The sequence below is a fragment of the Thunnus maccoyii genome, chromosome 11 (genome assembly GCF_910596095.1).
Source record: "Thunnus maccoyii chromosome 11, fThuMac1.1, whole genome shotgun sequence".
Lineage (NCBI taxonomy): Eukaryota > Metazoa > Chordata > Actinopteri > Scombriformes > Scombridae > Thunnus > Thunnus maccoyii.
Window position 1 is genome coordinate 28,082,100 of NC_056543.1, and position 20,563 is coordinate 28,102,662.

At 40.3% G+C, this 20,563-nt stretch overlaps 1 protein-coding gene across 5 annotated transcripts in view; it reads left to right on the forward strand.

Annotated features, from left to right (window-relative positions):
- The first annotated feature begins 377 nt into the window (after positions 1–377).
- Positions 378–20,563, forward strand: part of man1a2 (mannosidase, alpha, class 1A, member 2) — a 147,094-nt gene continuing 126,908 nt past the window's right edge. The window contains exons 1-3 of one of the 5 annotated variants that reach the window (XM_042425692.1): positions 379–662; positions 1,839–1,989; positions 2,136–2,673. In XM_042425692.1, coding sequence (XP_042281626.1) covers positions 2,360–2,673 — 314 coding nt within the window. In that variant the 5' untranslated portion in view covers positions 379–662; positions 1,839–1,989; positions 2,136–2,359. The other 4 variants (XM_042425693.1, XM_042425694.1, XM_042425690.1 and 1 more) reach the window with 4 other exon arrangements.

Here is a 20,563-nt window from a genome sequence, read left to right on the forward strand (position 1 = left end):
TAATAATCATTTCATATAAGTTAATATTTAATAAAATAACACTACTGCATAATGAGATTTTGCTGATAATAATTCTGTACTTTTTACTCAAATATAATTAGGAATGCAATACTTCATCCTGAAAAAATCTAACAAAGTGTAATTGGGATTTTGCACAACCGGGTGAATGATGCATCTCACCATGTCTAACTAATTGTGGATTGCACAGCTGCATTCCAGCATTACAAATTACTATCACAGATTCGAGAGGAAATTGGTCCCAAAGCAAAGTAAAAGTAAAAGTTTCCATGTTAGAAATTCTTTTTATCCTTTTTTTTTTTTTTTTTTTTTTTTTACAGTATCTCTACTAAATGAAATTGTCATACGGTCCCTAACGCGGTCAGGCTGAGTAGTTGATGCTGGATCGACGAGCAGCAGCGGTGGCGGCAGCGGCAGCTCCAGTCGGTTCAGTCCGTCGCTGCAGTCTGACAGAGCGGCTGCTCATCATCCTTCACTCCGGCAGTATGTGGCTCTGAACTGACGGTGAACGGTGCAACCCGGGGCGGGTTACGTTACGACAGTGTATCATTCGTGGACATGAGGACACCTGCTACAGCGACTGCTTCGAAAAGACGGACCGGGAATCCTGACTGGCGTCGATTTTCACCGAGCAAATGAGAAAGGTGGTGATGCAGCAGAGCGGCTCCTCACACAAGAGACGACCGCCTCTGTCAGTTGATAACCAGCTAGCTCGCGTTAGCAACGTAGCCACATAGCTAGCATCTGCTCGGCTGCAAAGCGCAGTCTTTTACCACCCACGGGAGCCTAAACGCGTATGTCGGAATCTTTTTTATTCTTTAATCCAATGTTTCTGCTCAAGCATTGCCTGGCAGTTCATTCTCCGCTGTTCGTTTTTCAACCAACGTTAGCTAGCTGGGTAAGGTAGCCGTCTGTACGCTTGTTAGCTAGCATTTTGTATCGGCTAACCACCTCACCCAGACTGGCACTGTCGGAGAATGAACTTGGTATTCTGCGTGGAGACATCAGACCTCCACACAGACCCGATGGAAAACTACTGGATTAAATAAACAGGCTCAGATAAATATTTCTGCTAACATTAGCTGGCTTGACCCGTCGGGGATTATCATGAACGCTTATGTTTGTGTTTTAAAGGGGCTACTCTCCATCCATCCTTCACATTAGCACTTGAAGCAGTTGCTGAGCGGAACCAAACATTTGCACCACATCTTCTCTCTACATATAACTGTCACATGGGAATTGATTAAGCGTATGCCTCTTTAAAATCGTTACGTGCTACAGAGGTATTTGCCTGATTGATTCAAGTTCAGATGTGATACGTGCATGCAGTGTATTTAGCTTGCATGTCCTGCCCCTCTTGCAAAGGGCTGCCACACAACTGGGATTTGTCATTCCAGTCGACTCCGTTGGAAGCAAAGGATGTCTGATGGCAAGCTATATGCTATGCAGTAAAACAGTTAAATAGAAAGCTGGGGTTCATTCTGTAATGTAAGTCCTGACAGAGATACCAGTATGTGCAAAGGGAAGCTGTTTGGTGATGGTCTCACAGATATTACACATCATCTTGATGCCTTAAGCCTGCAGAAAATATGTTGTCGTTTTTCCCATGGTCACAGGATTATGTGTTTTCTATGTGTGTGTGTGTGTGAGAGAGAGAGAGAGGGGGACAGAGAGATTCATTCTCTGACATGACATCTATATTCCCCACAGCATGTGAGAGGATTGTTTATTACTCTGATATTTCAGCTATCACTTGATTTATGACATAGCCCGTTTCTTGAGTTTTCACCACGTGTTTGATTATAATTCTGTGCTGTTAGGCTCAGTGGAAGTCTGTCAGAGAGTGCCAGGTGAGATGATGCTAGTGGTTACAAGGGACATGCTGCCATAGTGGAGAAATGACAACTAAAGGAAAGACTATAAAGAGCATCAGCTGACAGAACACAGAGAATACTGGCTGTCTGTGTGGAGGTAGGGTGATTAAAACGAAGGGAGGAAAAGATCAGATTTTTCTAAAATGGTGGTAAATCTCTAGTAAGCAACGTGTACAACAAAGCGTTAACTTGCCAACTCATTATTTGATGCTAACTCAGTGTTTGTAATTTCCCTTTTTCCAGAATCGTCATGACTATTTTCCTGCTGACCAGTCACTCCTTCACTGAGGGACCTTGGCATTTTTTGGTTTCTGGACTTACCAACGCGGGGATGAGATAATAAAGTCAACCAGCCGGTGCATGCTGCTACAACTCCACCTGTGGCACTTGTAAACCCACCCTACTCTGCCCCCCCCCCCCCCCCCCCCAACGCTTCCCCAGGTGAAGTTCAGTTCAGCAGTAGAAACATGACGACGCCGGCTCTCCTGCCGCTGTCAGGCCGCAGGATACCCACTCTGTCGCCGGGCGCCTCGTCCTTCCCGCACCACAGGGCTACGTTGAGGCTCTCCGAGAAGTTCATCCTCCTCCTCATTCTCAGTGCCTTCATCACCTTATGCTTCGGGGCCTTCTTTTTCCTCCCGGACAATTCCAAGCACAAGCGCTTTGACCTAGGCTTGGAGGATGTGCTCATCCCCCACATTGACTCACCCAAAGAGGGCAAGCATGCCTCTGGACAAGTGGTCATACATGGACAAGGAGCACATGATGAGCACAGACACAGGTAAGAACCAGCAAAAGTGTTATTTTTTTGAGCGTGTTTGGTGTGTGACACAACCCTGTCACTTCTTAAAGATACTCTGTTTTTTCCTTCTTCTTCTGAAGGATTAAGAAAACTTATTTTTACAGTAAGATCTTTTAAGTTCTAGTTTTTCTGTTTATTTTTGGTTCCTTACCCAATTTACATCATACATATTTCCTTTTAGGCCATTAAAAGCAGGTGAACTGACACTCATGACTTCTGTCTATCGTGACACCCAGGGGTGTGGCAAAGTTTGTAGAGTGATACACTCTCCTGAGCATTTAGGTACACGTCAGCATAAGTGTTCCCAAGTCTTCCCTCTTCTTTTTCTACATCCTTTTGTGCAGCTGGGGTTGAAAACTCTCACCTTTTGTGTCTCCATTGGGTGCAATCGTTTGTTAAGCTCTTGTACAACAGAAATTTTATCACCTTGTCGTACTGTCCCACGGGTAGAAGTGGGTGAACTTGATGAGCTAGAACACACAGGCAGTTTAAGAAACTTTAGTAACTGCTTAAACAGCCTCGGAAATGACTGACTCACATGAGCCAAACGCTGGTAAATTTGGGCTGCAGCTTTTACATTTTGTCGTTCGGTTTGCCCACCCTCTTTGGCTGGTCGCCAGCCATCATTTTGACGTGTTTTTTCCCCCTCTTAAATCAAATTAATGTTTGGCTACTCTAAGTGGCTTTTGCTATTTGGAATCCACTGTGCTGGACATGTTTCATGCCCTGCCACCAGACGTTATTCTCAACGGACTAAATTTACTTTAAAGGGTATTCCACCATATTGACATTTCAATACATGCTTTTAGGCCAGAAAACCAGTGCTGAAGGCTATTTTGTAATGTAATGCTTAAATTAATGTGGTGTATTTTTTTCACAAACATCTAGTTGGCTGTAATGTTAACGTTTGGCGCCAAAGTAAGGATACAATTCTTACATTACATTTTAAATGTCAGGCTCAGTGAGTTGTCAGAGTCTCTATTTATTTATAAGTGGTGCACTACCTACACACAGAATAATCACAAATTAGAATGATTTCTTTCTAATTCTAAAAATAAAAACACCACTTGGATGGCATAACTCATATACATATGAATCATACTGCACTTAAATCTGCATTATGTTATGACAAGAGACCTATGGCTAAAATAAAATGCACAAAATGCCAAACAGTAGGTGGAAAGGGTAATTTTATAGGAAAGGTCTCCTCCATGCTGGTGCAGGAGGTCATTAGTTTTACTGAGTGCTGGGTGAGGTGTTAAAAGCAATTTCTCAAACAGTTTCACAGTGGGGACCATTGCGTGTCGCCTCCCTGTCCCCTGTGGAGCCTTTTCATTTTTCCATCCTGAAAAAGCCTGGGATACTGCCTGCTTGAAATAACGTCATTATTGTCGTCCAGCGAGTCAGAAGTAGCAGACAGAATTGGGCTCAAGTGGTGCCGTGTGTCATGGTCGGACCGTTAAGGGCTTATGGAAACATGAAGGTAGGAGGCTTGGAGATGTTCATGGTTCTCCTGCTGCGGCGGTTTATAACCGGGATGTTAAGTGACTCTGTGATGGAATACAGGAGCAGTTGGAGGAAAACGTGACTAGGTTGCATTTTTGGGCACTTTCTGTTGTCCGCTACCATGTTGCTGCAGTTTTTGACTTGATACATGTCAGTTTTCAGTAGATCCCAGTCAATGTCCTCTGCAAATTTTGAGCAAGCTTTTATCGTTATTGGCTAATGCATTCTGATTTGTTTAAATGATGTACAAATTGGTTTTTGGCACAGAGACCCTCGTCAGGGTGCAGAAACAGATAACTGAAGGTATTCCTTCCTCTGTGATGAGCTGAATAATGTTCAATTGGCTCATTGACTCATATTAAAACCCTTGTTCAGCTTTGCTTCCATGTTTTTTTTAAATTGCTGGTTGTGGCTAAAGCTCACCTCAATGGGATGAATGACATAGGTATCATGGAGTTTAACCTACACAGTCATAAATAAATCAACATGTCTTTACTGAAATATGTATAGATATTCATTTACTAGCATGATCACTGAAGTGTTCGAGAGCAGGATCAAAGCTGGTAGAATTCTTCTTGTTTTTAGGTTTTATGCTGTGCCAATATGTATCTTGTGAGATAGCCAAACTGAAAAATGAAACTGTTGGTTCTTATCTGGTAAAAACTGATTGCAACCCACTGTCAGTCTGTATGCTCGGCCAAAGATGTTTTTTAGGGAGTGAAATGGCACTCTGTCATTTTGATATATAAAAACTAAGCAGGGATTGCATGCCATCGCTGTTCACAATTACCAACAGAATGATGAGTCTGTCAGTCAATAAAGTAGTGTTAGCAACCTCTGCATGTTGAGCGGTCGAGCACTGATGGGTAGCTAATGCTAACAGATGGCAAACAACAGCCAGAACTCCACAGTAATGGTTTAAGTGCATCACATTAATATTTTTAATCACCATAATCAGGATCCCTGGACATGCTCAGAGTTGATTAGCAATTTGCTCTGTCACTCTGTGACGTTAGCTAGCATTAGCTAACATAACATTAGCTCAGCAAACCAAGTGGAGACTGAGAGCTGTCAGCAGAATCAATTTGGATGATATCTGATATCTTCGACTTTAATCATCAGATGTGATTTACCGGCAGTTTGTCATTATATCCATAAGTGTAGAACTATACAGCAGTCTTCATTAGATATAATGGCACTTTGGGATGTAATGACTGAACTACAGTAAGTTGACTTCAAGTAAAATACTGATAAAACATGTGTCAGTGGCATGGTTAAGCCCTAATGATTTTCACACAAATGATTTTAGAATTTCTTAAATATTCTCTTCTATTTATTTTCAACAAAGACAAAATTAGTTATATCTCTAATGTACGACCACTGAGAAACTCTCAGACTTTTGGACCCTACTGTATGTTTAATATTCATACATAATAAAATTGTATTTTTATATTATTTTTTAGCAATCACTGGATGTACAGCATTCACAGTATTGTTTATTGTCCCACTTGGATGGATTACTGACCCCTTAAAAAAATTTACTAATGGGCCCATTTGACTCCAGTTTAAAAGTTATGGACCAAAGTGGCTTGTTAATGTAAGATGAAGGAAGCAGCAACTGGAATATCCCTTGGATGACAATTTAAGGTTTTAAAGAAGGAGAGAATTAGCTTGAAGATATCTTGACATTAGTTTTATGCAAAGTTGAAGTCTCAAAAATGCATTTAACCTTACCAAAAAAGCATTCATGTGACATGATGTTTAGGCCTGGGCGAGTGATAGACACTTCATCAATAGCAATAAGAAACTGGATCAGTAGTTTCATTAAATGCAACTTGCCATGAAAGCACGTTTGGTTGCGTGGACAAACCCCGAACGTTCAAAACAAGGGTCCGACATAACCGATGGACCGGGGCCAGTAGAACTTTATGCAGGGCAAGCTGATTGGCCAGTCACTGGCCCGTCATGGGTAAGTGAAGTCCTAGAAGCGCTGTGGGCGGCTCGAGCCTTCGCCCAATGCAGGAAGAGGTAGCTCATGTGCCTGCTAATGTTAGACTGCTAGCTTTGGGAGATAACAGAAAATATAGTGGGTGTGTGTAACGTTACTGGCACTAGATAGTCACCTCAGCTTGTGTTGTTTTCTGGTGACGTACCAGCTGTGAGTGTGGCTATGATGCTGCTGCTGTGGGACATAAGCGCATTATTACACCAAATTCTGCTGCGGTTGGATCTTATTTGTGCCGTGTACCTGGCTAACGTAGCGTGTTGTGTAACCAGCTTTTGTAGAGCTACTGTTCCATGAACATAATCGTAATTTAATTGCTGTGTGTAGCTCTGTGTTTCGGTTGCTGCTCTGAATAACTCTTTTTGTCCCTAGCTCATATACACTGGACAGCCAGGTGTGGGACTCCTTGCATTGTTATTTCAAACACAACGTCTCTGCCTTCGTGTGTCTCAAATGCTCTTCACAATTTTGACAGGGTTACTGAAATGTAATTCTTTGTTGATGCAGGGGAACTTCACTGTTGTACATATTATGTATACAATGCATAAATCACCAAAATTATGGGAAAAAAAGAGTTCATTTTCATTTTTTAGCTGCTGGGTCCGTGGGGCCAGTAAAACTTATCTACTGGCCAAGTAGGCTAGTGGGGAAAAAATGTTACTTTGGACCCTGTAAACAGCCTATCATCCCTTGATAATGGAGAATGGGTGCTACAAGTGACACGCACAAGCAAACGGCGCGGAGTGAGAAAATGAGTACAGATGTTGAGGAAATTGTTGATTTTAAAAAAGGACAGGTCAGCTCGCCAGCATGGCAGTTAGTGGGTTAAATTCAAAATAAAGTGGTTAAAGCCAACTTTTTTCTCCTGGTCTGTATTAAAAATTGGTCATTTAAAAAATATATTGATATTAACTGAAATGAAACGTTTTATCATGATAAATTTTTCAGCTATATCTCCCAGCCCTAATGATGTTACATTTTTTTTTTTTTGGTATGGCTGCCTCAGCTGTTCCTCAAATCATTTTTGTGTGCTCCAGAGGACCAGGGTTCAAACAGCCCCTGGAAAATGAGGCACTGTAGCATTTAAAGAGACCCTCAGGAATACAGACAGGCTTGTAATAATTTCACCTTTTACTTTATTTGGTCACAGAAAACCTCACAGAGAACCAGTTCTATGTTCACAAGTCAATGCTGTTAATAGTCTTGTAAAAGCTTTTGAGGGAGCAAAAGTTATTATTAAATTTTCCTTACAGTAATCCATCTGTTGTGGTGAATATTTGAGATATTGACAGTAATTCAAAATGCCAGACAATATAGGTAAAGGTCTACATGGCTTTACTCACATCTGGCCTGTACCATTATATTGTTCTTCAGTAGGTGAACATCGTTTTTGTGTTATGGTCTTATGTCTTTATAAGGATTCCGCAACTCTTGCAGTTTGTAACACTACTTATATATATATATATATATATATATATAGTAATTAATGCAACCATTCCAGTATAATGGAGGATCATGTTATTTGGTTTGTGCATTTGAAAAAAAACCATTTACAGTAGTTGGGATAATCCTATTCCATGCCAACTACCTTCATTCATAACTATTTTTTACTGAAGTCTGAACACCATCTGACTTTCCGTGCAGGAGGAGGCGTACGAGGAGTGTGTGCAGAGATCGTTTCCACTGGTTAGACCCATATTGTCTGTGTCTCTCTCTTTTGGAGTGGTGGCAGAAGTCTCGTATACCTTTCAGACAGCAGATGCGTGTACAGCGTGGGTCTACTAAATGTGTGTTTGACCTGTGTCGGACCCATTCACGTGAGACAGCTGTCACTCTGCTTCTCAGCAGGCAAAATGATAATATCCATGGACGATGGCATCGCCAGTGGCTGACAGTTATTGATCGCTGAGCCCTTCGTGAGCAGTATAAGCACCATCGTAACATTGTAATTTAAAAGGCCTTCCCCAGTCCACACCAACACCGGGGCGCACACACACACACACACACTACCGGCCAATTCACATAGAAAGAGTTTTTAGAGTCTTTCTGTTGCGTTTAGTGAAGCTTAATCCGCACAGACAGCCATTTAAATCACACGAATATTCTGCTGTGTATGTGTTTTGAACTTATTAACGATATCCTCATTGACTGATCAAGGCTCCCAGTCTGCCTGTGAGCTGCCTGTTTCACTAAAGGCAGATTCCCCTCACTTGCTACGGTGGGTGCGGAAATAAAATCAATGAATCAATAAATACAAACACTGTTGATTTCTTCTCGTGGAGCCGACATGAAAACTATTTTGGTTCGGTAAGTTTCTGCTGTCAGTCAGCCTGGTGAAGACAGTTTAGCAGGCCACTGTCCCCTTATTCAGTCAGAAGTTACAGATATATAGTTGCTTTTACACAAGTCATACCTGTTACTTAATGCTTACTCAGTTACTATATCTTTACTCTATCTATCAGAAGGATCCGTCAAAGGGAACTGATTTGGGGACAAACCCGGGCTGTACAATATATCAAATCAATTCCATTTTTTTGTTTTTGCACAATGTCTGAAGTGTCTACATTGTGAAAATGTAATTATTATAATGTGTAAGATATTTGTTAAGTCAAAAAGTAAGAAAGAAAGTAGCTGCTGCATTAGGTGTTTTGAATCAGGACAGTAATTAGTTGCACTATATGTGCACATGTGGCAGTTAATGGACTCTGGAATCTGGGTGTCTCCCTAACATATACAGTAGGGACAGACTGAAAAAGTCTATGACTGCACACCGATCTACGCTCTTGATTTGTGTTTGTTGGCAAGGCGTTATCTGGTCATGAGAGGTGAAGCCACGAGAATCAACTGAACACTATGCAGATTCTATTTTGTGCATTGTGTCCCCGCCACGTAGCCGGGTAGCTAACGTGAACTAGCAGCTGTCTGCAGTCATCAGGCTCGTGTCTTGTCGAAACACAAACAGCAGGAGCAGATGAAAATGTGTTATGGCTGAAACTGATTTTTCAGCCTGATGTCCTTAATCTACTTAGCTGAGGCATCTAGCACTAACAATCCATAGATGTATGGGCTAACCTGAATTTTTTGCTTATGCTTAAAGATATCATGAGATGATGCAGGTCTTTATTATTCTTGCTCAACTGTCTAGCACACAAAGTCCTACAAATAAAACTTTGCTTTCCATATATTCTGTAAAACACTTACAGCAAGGAACTTTTGCCCATGGTCTTCAATGAAAACAACATTCAAGATGTCCAATGTTTAAATGTTAAATGTCAATGTCGGATCAACTACGATCCAAAGTTTCTACTGTGTGTATAATGAGTGTGTACAGAAGGGCTTATACCGTGGGTAGGGATAGACAGCTACGCTCCTATAGTCAACCACTTACAAGATGAAGTGGAACACCTTTGGGTGACTATCTGGAGTGCTAGAAATCATTTTAGTGTAATGGCCTGTCAAACATACCGTGAGGCCATTAATGATCCTGCCCTGGTTTGGTTTTGGTCTGACTCAAACAATACAGGACTAGCCAGGAGCAGTACTCCATTTGTGAAGAGGGCGAGCGTACGTGTTGACAGAGGCACTGACATTTCAGCAGCAGAATAGCCACAGGCGGGTACAGTAGCAATATGGAAGGCAGAAAGAATCCTTATGATATGATCAGACATGTGGACATCATACATGGTATTTAGTTATAAGTGTGGACTAAAAATAGTATTTCGAGAGAGGCAGTCTACCTTGCAGAACAGAACATAAATCTACACTACCAGGTGATGAATGACTTAAGACAAGCACATGTGAAGAAACATTTTCTCTGTTGCCTTCATGTAGGGCCGGGTGATAATTAGATGTGATTATCTTTTGCCAACATTCAGTGGAAATGAGTAATTCTGAACAAATTGGAATTTGAATCAATTAGAGTTATTAAAGTTTTACAGGTGTTGAAGTTATGTATGATGCATAACAGTGATGAATTACATCACTGCATGGATTATTGTATATTGATTATGATCTACGTTGGAAAATGCGTTTGTTAGTATAATTTCCTTCTCAAACATATCACCCATCCTTACATTGTAGTTGGCCTGAAAATCCAAATGCAGTAAAACATTAGGCTAATTCTTGCATTTTCTCTCACAACAGAGGCTTGTCCATTTTGACTTACAGTAGCCAAGTTAAGATCTGTTCTGTGTTACTCTGTTCAAGTTTGGAAATTAAAACATGAGCAACGAGCAGTCATTCTGAGTACTGGCCAAAGTGCCCAGTAGGTTCGACAGGCTTACCATCTGCCACCAAAATTAACCAGTATTTGGCTGTGAACTAGTGCTTTTTAGTGGATATGCAGTTTTCAGTTAGTGTTGTGTAATCTTGAGTTTTGTCAGGACACCTTTTCCACCAGCACAGGAAAATAAGCAGTTTCATTGAGAAGATTTAATTGATGAAGATTTTCTTTGCTGTGCAACTTCATTTACAGGCCAGGGATTTGATGCAGCACTGGAATACCAGTTTAGGATTCTGTTTCAAATGTCTCAACAACTGATAGGAAAAAAAAATAGCCTCTTAGAGTTGAGTAAATGCTCAAGTGAATGCGACTCCTACTCAAGGCAACATCCTGTTTTCTGAGTGATTATTTGGCCCTACGGTCCAGTAAATATCAGATCATCTACTAAATGGCTCTTCCAGTGGCTGAGTGGATTTGCCTGGGCATCTGTGTGAGTATGAATTTCTCTTTTTCTATGCAAGATGTAATATTCCTCTCTACCCCTGCCTGTCTTTTGTCATAAAATGATATCTGAAAACTAATGAAGGAGACTCTTGTGTCTGGAGGGATTGAGAGTACCATCTGTGAAGACTGTTCCCATCTCACCCCCTCCCTTGAACCCTTCAATTATTCAACCCAAAACCTCTCTACAAAGGTCTAACCTATCACATCATACGGGGTCTGCCGACATGACACCCAACACCTTAGCTGCTGGCAGAAAGACACTGTGGAAGCCCAGTCTACCTGCTATTAGATGACCAATTTGAGAAAACTGGCTTTGAGCAGTTTGACATTTGATACTGGAAAAAAAAAAGTTAAAAGATTTATTTAAATAGAAGCTGATGGCATTTTACTGGAGTAGGCAGTTTGACACCACTGTCAGTGAAGATTATTGAGAGTGAGCAGCACCATCAAAAGAGACAAGTGGAACCATTGCTGATGACTCTGGATAACGTGCTGCTGCAGTTTCTGTGCATCCATGATGCTGATGCATAGAGTGGTATGGTACAACATCGGCTTCTGTAGAATTCATACCATACTTTCGGGATTAGGGGTTAAATTTCCGACTGTGGTGAGCCATGTTGTAAGTTTGTGCACTATGATGTCGTTTGCTTGTTTGTGTATTTTGATGAAAATCACTCACCAAATGAATGATGTATAGTTTAGCCCCGGGGTTCCCAACCTTTTGAAACTTAAAGCCCACTTCTGATTGTTAAAAAAATTGCAAGGACCACCTTCCCAAATAAATAAGAAAAAAACAACATTAGAAAAATAGGAGAGAAACTAAACTGGGCTGTAACAATGTGTTATGCCACTGTCAGCTGTAATGACCAAAATAAATATTGTGTTTGCCCTCAGTGAGACACTCGGGCTTGCTTCTGGGAAATAATGAGATCAAGTCATGGTGGGATGGGTGAGAGGCTGACACACAGAATAGCATTCAAAGTTGCTTTAAGTTCGGTCCTTCCCTCTAGTTTTGTGACTGTCACAATGGAAAACGCTGACTCACATAAATAGGTGGTGGTGAAAGGCAACAGAAATTTGATTGCTGGTTTTGACAGTGAGGGATATTGACTGGCAGCCAGTATCCGGAATGAAGCAAGGTCATCTTGTGTGAGCTGAAGCTTCAGGCTGCTGTCTGCTGATAGTTCCATCAGTTCGTTTTCCAACACAGTGGACGGAGCCATGTCTTCTGGAACAGGATCCACAGAGAAAGTGTCCAAAATCTAAAGATTTCCATGTTGTGGGCTACTGGGAAGTAGTTTGGAACTTTCGTGACAATTTAGTCAAATGGTGGGTTATACCACTGGATATGTTGACATGAACGGGCTTCTGAAGTTTCACTTAGGAGTGAAAACATGTCAGATCGTCCCTCCTTGACTCTTATGTTCCAAAGAATAAGTTTTTTTCTTGAAGCCCTCAATTTTGTCTGAAACCAAAAAAACGGTGCTGTTTTTTTTCCCTGCATTGATATATTGAGCAGATTTAACTGGTCAAATATATCTGATAAGTAGGTCAGTTTTACACAGAAGTTACCATCAGTGTAATGCTCAGCAAGAGGAGAGTGCTACTCTTTCAGAAATGTGTACACTTCATTTCTCAGTTCAAAAAGGCGATTAAACACATGAAATCCACCTTACTTCACTCTGGCACCAGAGCTGCAAATGATCTGCATCCAGTCTTTCACAGATAGCAGCAAAACACCTTGAGTTGAGCGCATTTTTCTTAATATAGTTAAGTTTTCATTGCCAAGTCCATGACTTCATGCAGTTCTGGTGACATCTGCTTTGTTGCTTTACTTAAGTCTGGTGCCTTCTCTTGGATCTGTTTGACACCACCACACAATGTATTCCTGTCATTGATGCAGCAAAACATCTGCACAGTATTTCGTATCAAGACGTTTTTCTGTGAGGTAATCATTAAGGCAGCGCATTACATTATCTGCTGTTGTTCTGGTGGGAAGCTCTTTGCAAAACAGTAGATCCTCTTGAATATTACAGTCCCTGCAGTATCTTACAAAAACAATAAAGCGGCATTGCTAACGTCAGTCGACTCGTCCAGCTGTACGGCAAAGTGTGGGCTTGACTTTATTCTCTCCACAAGTTGGCATTTGATGTCATCACTCATGCAGTTTTTCCCTTATGTTCATTCTGTAGCACTGCAGCTTAAGTTTCACACGATCATTAGTATCAGTGGGCTACTAATGATTTCCACTCGCACACTGTGCGAGCAGTATAACACCCTACGTTATAATGGAATTGTTTTGAGTTACCCCCCCGCCCCAAAGCAGTCCACCAAGGGGAAACACTGATCATGTCAACGATTCTTCTGCTCGTGTTGTCTTTGGAGTGGTATTGAGTGAGTTTGGCTGCAGCTGCTTCCCACAGTGACTCTCGTACATAGGCAAATCATTCCCTAGGCAAAATAAGCTCCTCTGCGATCACACAGCAGCAACCATATAGCTAGCTTTCAAAGTGGTGTATGACTCACTTTTTAATGTTGTGATGACTTTCTTTTGTGTCTGAAGCCCATCCCTTTTCCTTAGGAAATATTCTTTTGGCTTCCCAACACATCCTGGGTGCTTTGTGTTTAAGTGTCTCTGGAACTTCGATGGTTTTAGTGCCTCATTTGACAGGATTTCACTATAGTCAAAACACTGTGCTTTTGGCTCAACAGCACTGCCTGCCTTTAGGACATGCCAGCTACAGTAAAATGCAAACTTTTACTGTATGCTGATGACTCTTCCTTACTGGTTGCTGGGAAGGATATCCACCAAATTGAGGTCACACATAGCAGAGAGTTAGAAAATGTAAGGGACTGGCTTATAGACAGCAAGCTGTCATTGCACCTGAGCAAGAGTCAGTTCTCTATGGCACTAAGCGTAGGCTGCAAGAGGCAAACAGAATGAAGGTTACATGCAATGGCAATGAAATTGTATCACAGCTTTGTGTAATATACCTTGGTATTATGCTGGAATAGTCACTCTCAATACTATACAAAAGTGGCTGTAAACTTAAGTTCCTGTATCACAGAATGAGGCAGTTTGACATTACAACATACAGAACCTGGCCTGCATGGTACAGTGGCTTGACAACCAAACTAAGGAACAAGATCCAGGTTATGCAAAATAAGATCATTCGTTATTTACTAAATGTATCTCCCAGAACTTATGTAGGTGGGCCTTGTTTCCAGTGCAGCTCAGGGTGGGACAGCTGAAACTCTAAGCACATAACATCATCAGTATAACATCATCAGTGGTGCTGCCCCTGACTAGCTGGGCTCATAGATAGTCACGGTCCATACTCAGCAGGGACCTTACTGTGGAACAGGCCTCCACTTAGCATCAAACTGTCAGAATCCAGAGGGCTTTTAGAGGTCAAGTCCGGGCTCATCTCTGTAATAAGATGACCAGTTATATAATGACAGGCAGGTCCTGTGCATATATTGTGTTTTTTCATCATGTTTTTATTTGTGAAATGCTTTCAGGACATATTGATTGTGAGTAAAAGGAAAGATATTAGGACAGGGATTGAAGGTTCATGTCTGTTGTTTTTATATAAAGGTTGTCTTTGGATTTTTGTTGCTGATTGTTCTAGAGGATTCTGTGGATGTTATGTGTTAGTGTCTGTCCTGTTTTTCTGACATCAGGGACCATGTTGGAAACAAATGTTCTCACTTTTACATGGATTCATTGTCTTCTATATCCATAAGTACAATCAATCAATCAATCTATCTATGAATCCAAATTTAATGTATTCATAATCATAGAGATCCTCTTTTTGTAGGTCACAAATAAAAGTCAGTGTCCAGCTGTTCCAATACAGAATAATATAGTATTAACACAACAGTATAAAAGCCCCACATTACAGCAACCGAACTTTAAACAAAACAGCAATAAACACAAAGTGTGTGGTCATAATTCTTCACCACACACTTTAGAGCTTTTACTGGCGCACGGTTGTCTCCCACATCACTTTTTCATTTGAAAAACTGATCCATTATGTGTCACTGCATCCGAGGGAACGTTGGCTAGCTAACAGTGGCAACACGTTTGTCTACCTGATGATGTGCCATGATTGGCATGGTGATATTCAAATGTAAATGGTCATTGAAATTATTTATTTTAGTTTAAGGTTTTTTATTTATGTGAATTCTTTATCACATTTAGATAGAATAATAACTAGCTTTGTAAATTACCAAACAAAATAAAAAATGTAATATTTATCTAAGCATTTGGCAGCACCACTGCCTCCACGGCCCACTAGATGGCGCTCTGAGGCCCACTGGTTGAGAACGGCTGATTTAAACACAGCTAAAGGTAGAGAAAAATGTACAAGCACAACCTTTTCACACTTTTCCCTCTCATAATGGAGTTTAGTGCTGTGACCACAAGTAACCTGGTTTCACCACTTCATATTTAAGGCCTGGGCCAACATCAAAGTGCACTTATTTATCATATTTAGTATGATCTTAGATATCATTTGTGTCTTCACGCTTCATTCGCCTGTCAGCCACAAAGTAAATCTCCGGTGGTGTGTGTTTTTGTTTGGTGTGTAAGAGACTCCATGCTACATGCACCTTGCCCAAACACAAACACAAACACACACACACATATAAGCTAGTTCAACCTGAAAAGGATACCAAGGTGCTTATGAAACAAATGCATACTGGTCTGTAGATTCAACATCTGCAGGCCTAAAGCTATTTTATAACAGCCTCTGTTGTTCAGAGCACATGGAGGGCAGATCGGAGCACATCACCTACATAAAATGGTCTGTTCATACATTCATCACTGCTGTTGAACTGTTTCCAATCTTACATCTTAAGCTAGGCTATGGGTGTGATTGTATGTTGGCGTTTGTGTTTTCATGAACTCTAAAATACAGCCTTAAAGACTACATTTTACATCACTGCAATCTTGGTTTTGTCAGGTTCACCACCATTGCTTAAAAAGTCGAACTATAGCAGTGCATTTTCCACATTCAGAAGCTTTGACTGTCCAGCTGCGGTCTTCCACTCTGAAAATCAAAAGGCACCTGGTGTTTCCCAAAAAAGTAGATGAAAAACTACATACTGCTGCCATGACGCATCATGACCTCTTCGTGTCGAACAGCTCGTAAAAACCGCTACAGCTGCGAGGACCATCCACGTTTGTAGTTCACTGTAGTTCATCGGGCAGACCATAAAAGAAACATATTTTTCCTCCCTGGGCTAGTCAATTATAAAAATGCATTGTCCTTTTTTTTTTTTTTTTTTTTTGCCTGTATAACTTGGGAGTACAGGCCCTCCAAATTATGTCTGGTTCCTTGCCCAAGTGGCTGGCAGGATACTATAAATTCCAAGCTGCAACAAGAATTTGGCATAGGCATCGTTTTTCTCATCCTAATGTTGCTTTACTGTATTTTGTAGTAGAGATGTTCACTGCATTCACGTCTTGCAGCCAGTGAATTACTTTGTACCATCTTCAACATTGTCAACATACGCCCATAAATTGCCATTTGTTAGTCAAACATTTATTTATGTTAAATTTTAGTGACTGTCCTCAGATGTGACCCTCTAAACAGACACTTTAAAAAACCAATACAGAGTCAGATAAAAATATAAAGTGTGAGTTTGAGCTTTCACATAAAGAAACATATTGGCCTTTATAATTCAAGCAGCATAGATTTGACCAATTAACTGACAGAAATCGTACCTGTTGTGTATAATCAGTGTTGCATTGGAAGTGAAATGTTAAAGTATAATTGCTAAGGTTAAAACTTTCAGCATACAGGTGCTAATTTTACCAGTCCTTGTTGCGACGTACATTATAACTCCGTATCATGCTGGCTTCAGAATGGACATCACTACATGTGGAATAAGATATCAACTATAATTTTATCTTTCAGATCCTTGTTCATAGTAATTTCACCAAGACTCATCCCAATTAATTTGTGTGTTGTCATGAGATTTCATCTAGTACAGATGGTATTAGAGCGAGTAGCCTGAAGAATGCAGAGTGGACTTCCATCAAGCATAATCTCCTCATTAACACTGCTGCTTTTTTTTATCAGATCTGCACCCTGTGTGTCTCATTGCTAGTCTTTCCCTTTCATGTTTTGTTTCCTTCTTTCTCATGCGATCAGGATGATGTTCTCTCCGTAGAACACAGCTGCAGCCTCTCAGATTGGCTGAAGAGCTCTGTGTGTGTGTGTGAGTGAGAGTGCATGTCTTGGTGCGAGTGAGTTTGTGAACCAGGGTTTTTCCTCGTGCTTATGTTTCAGGCCCTACTACAGGTTGTCATCCTCTCTGTTTAATCAAAGGCTACAGCTTCTGGTTTCACTGATTGGCTTCCATCAAACAGACAGGAGGAACTAATCAGTAAAATCACCTGTTGGAGTGTTAAGTTCAAATAAAAGCTCGCACTCACTCAGTTCTGCATGACACATGGTTTGACACCTCTTGGATATGAAAGTAGAATACTGACCCATTTGTGTCCGTTGCACTGCACATCAAAGCTGTGCATGGAATGCTTAGTGAGACTCAAAGTCTTGCTATTCTTTCCAGATATCACCTGATTGAAATCACAATTGTGTTTATTTTATGCGTTGATGCGCTTTGTAAGCCTGACTTACACTATATTTGGAAATGAAAACAAAGAGCATTTGTGTCAGCAAAGTAAGGAATGAAAAAAGGTATACATCTGACATCAGAACCGAAACTTGAGTATCAAATTGGCACGAGAATGGAAAGAGTGAAAGAGTGAAAGGCACCTTTTTTGAAATTTAACCCTAAGCCAGAATGATAAAATAGTTTTGGATGCAGTCCAGTTCTCTATACGATGTCATTTTTATGTGATGATTCTGCTGTGTTTGTATTAAAATGGACATAAACTTGTGTAGTACAGAAAGCAGTATGTTTGGGCTGCAGTAGCCTTTGCCAGGGTTCAAATGAGCTCAACAGTCGCGTTGGCAAGCAACTAAATCCTGTTTGGTTTGAAAAAAGAAGATCACTGATGTCTCAGTTAATGACACAAAAAACACATTTGAAGATTTACCAGGAAGTGTTTCTAGAGGAAAGTAGAAATAATAATGTGTCTTTTCTTTTGTGTTTATGGCTGTTTTTGTATAAAGTTGGGTTGCTGTGATGTGGGGCTTTCATGTTGTTGTTCATAATGTATTATTCTGTATAAGAACAGCAGGGCACTGACTTTTATTTGTGACCTACAAAAAGAGGATCTCTTTCCTCTCTCAAACACACACCAGGCAAAAAGTAAGCTTCTTGTCAACGGGCCTCAGCATAAAATGTTAAACTCCAAAATAATCCAGTTAACTAACCGACTGTAATTTTCTAAGACGACTACCTTCAAATGAGTACTAGTTATCTCTCTGCATTTCACTTGCAATTTTACCATCTTTTTCACAACACCCACATGGACAGGCAGCACAGACATCAGCCTTTTCTCTGCTGGTTCTTAGATTACCTGTTGACTCTGAGGGAGCTGATCCAAGACCAAAATGATGACATGGTTATTTGATGGCTAACAGGAAGCTCATTAGTTTTTTTTTTTTATGTTTCTGCTCTAGAAAGGGATGATTTTGGGACTGGATGTGGGACATCCCTGGAAAATAATGTGAAATAGAGTGACTATATCTAATGAGCCATTAACATTTAGCATTGTACTCATTCTGCCCAACTGACATAATGGTTAATACATTTGCAACTTGCGTGTCAGTATGTGTTAGCACAGTTAATATGCAGGAAATATGCCTGATTTTCACTGGAGAAATCATAGTTTCTTTCCTAAATTGAAAGTCGAGGTAAAGCACCTTTTTGTAACTAATAATCCTCTTAACTAATGTCCGATCATCACATTCCAAAGCAGCTGGCTGGAACTGCTGATATTAGAGGGATTATTAGGTGGAAAAATACTAGAAATAACGTGTCAACATTGAGACAAGTAAATGAAGGCTGATGCCTCCCTCCCTCTTGTTTTTGTCTTGTTTCAGCTGCGTTTACTTTCAGTCACTGTTTACTGCATCATTAAAGATGGCATGTTTATAAGAGGCTTTTTTTTTAATCTGTTGACATAAAAAGTGGTTAGAAAATGCTTTCCTGTAGTTTGTATTGTATAGATAGAAACAGAAAGAGCTAAACTGGATAAATTAATACATAAAAATATAAGTCACTGTAATAATCAAACATTAATTTAGCCCAATAAATACCTATCATATAATTTGTTTTTGTCTATAAAGGGGAACTAGCCAATTACAAAGGATCCTAAAAATATTTGCTATGTATTTCTGTCAAAAAATAAACATCAGCCGATATATCTTTCTTATTTTTATTAGGTTGATATTATACATACAGCATATTGAAGCAGAGCCTTGTTGTTTATATTGACTTAATTTTATTTGCACATACAAATGGGAACATGATACCGCAACATCTTGTTTTATTTGTTGGATTTGTACAGATTTGTACATTCCGTATAAAATGTATTTTCACACAAATGTTAAAACATCAGTTAATGTGCACGGCCTGTACGTTTTGCTTTATTGTCTTACATTATCATCACAGAAGCAATGAAGTAGAGAATGACCCACAACAGAGCGGAGTAAGCGTCAGTCAGTACTGCAACATCCGTGAGGTCATCTTTACTGATAACTGCCTGTGTTGTGTGGGCATGTCTCAGTTCATTATCTGTGGTTAGTCAGAAGGTCGTGCCACACACACTCCACTCACCAGAGATACCAAATGTCAGTCCATTTGGGGGGGGGGGGGGGGAAGCAAGCTATGTTACATCAGCATATAAGGTACTGAAAAATAGATTCTATATGAAGATAATACATGAACACAAAAGATACTGACACAGAGGATTTGTTTAATTGGAAATTGTTGGTGGAAAATTGCTCTTTGTATTCCCGCTCAAATAGAATATAAGAAGAATCAAAGAGAACTGCAATGTGTGGGTGTGCTGCTTGTTACTGTATGTGTAGTAATTATATCAGCAATATTGTAGCTTCTCTTTCAGAATCATCCTCATATAGAATAAGTAAAACTGAGTCTTAAGAGGGATAATGGGACATTTAGTTGTGCTACTACATTTTTTTTTCTCTTTTTTTCTAACACAACTGTGGCAAAATTTTATAATGACAGTTCGACATCATCATCTTGTTTACTTTCAGCCCTACAAACCTTTCCCAGAATGCACCCTGAGGACTTCCAGTTTCACTAAAAATGTCTTTGACTGACCAGATAAATTAAAAGGGAATCTCATATTTTGTTTACAATATTCACCTTTTGGACAACTTCTGTCACATGTAGTATTTTGGAAACACAGCTACCCCTTTAATTCCACAACCGTCAGCTGTTCTACTTTGCGAGTACCCAGTGCAGCGCCGTGTATTTATGTCTTGACAGGAAACTCCTGTAGATATGCTGTCATTCTTTCTGAATTGACAGGAGTGAATGATGATGTGTTGCAGCGCTGCACTATGGGAAGGCTCTGAGGATTCTGAGCCATCCAGATGACGCCGAACTTGGCTTTAAATCTCTGCAATTAGTCTGCAGTTGCAATTATATCAAACATTGTGCCTTTCTGCAAAAATTATCAT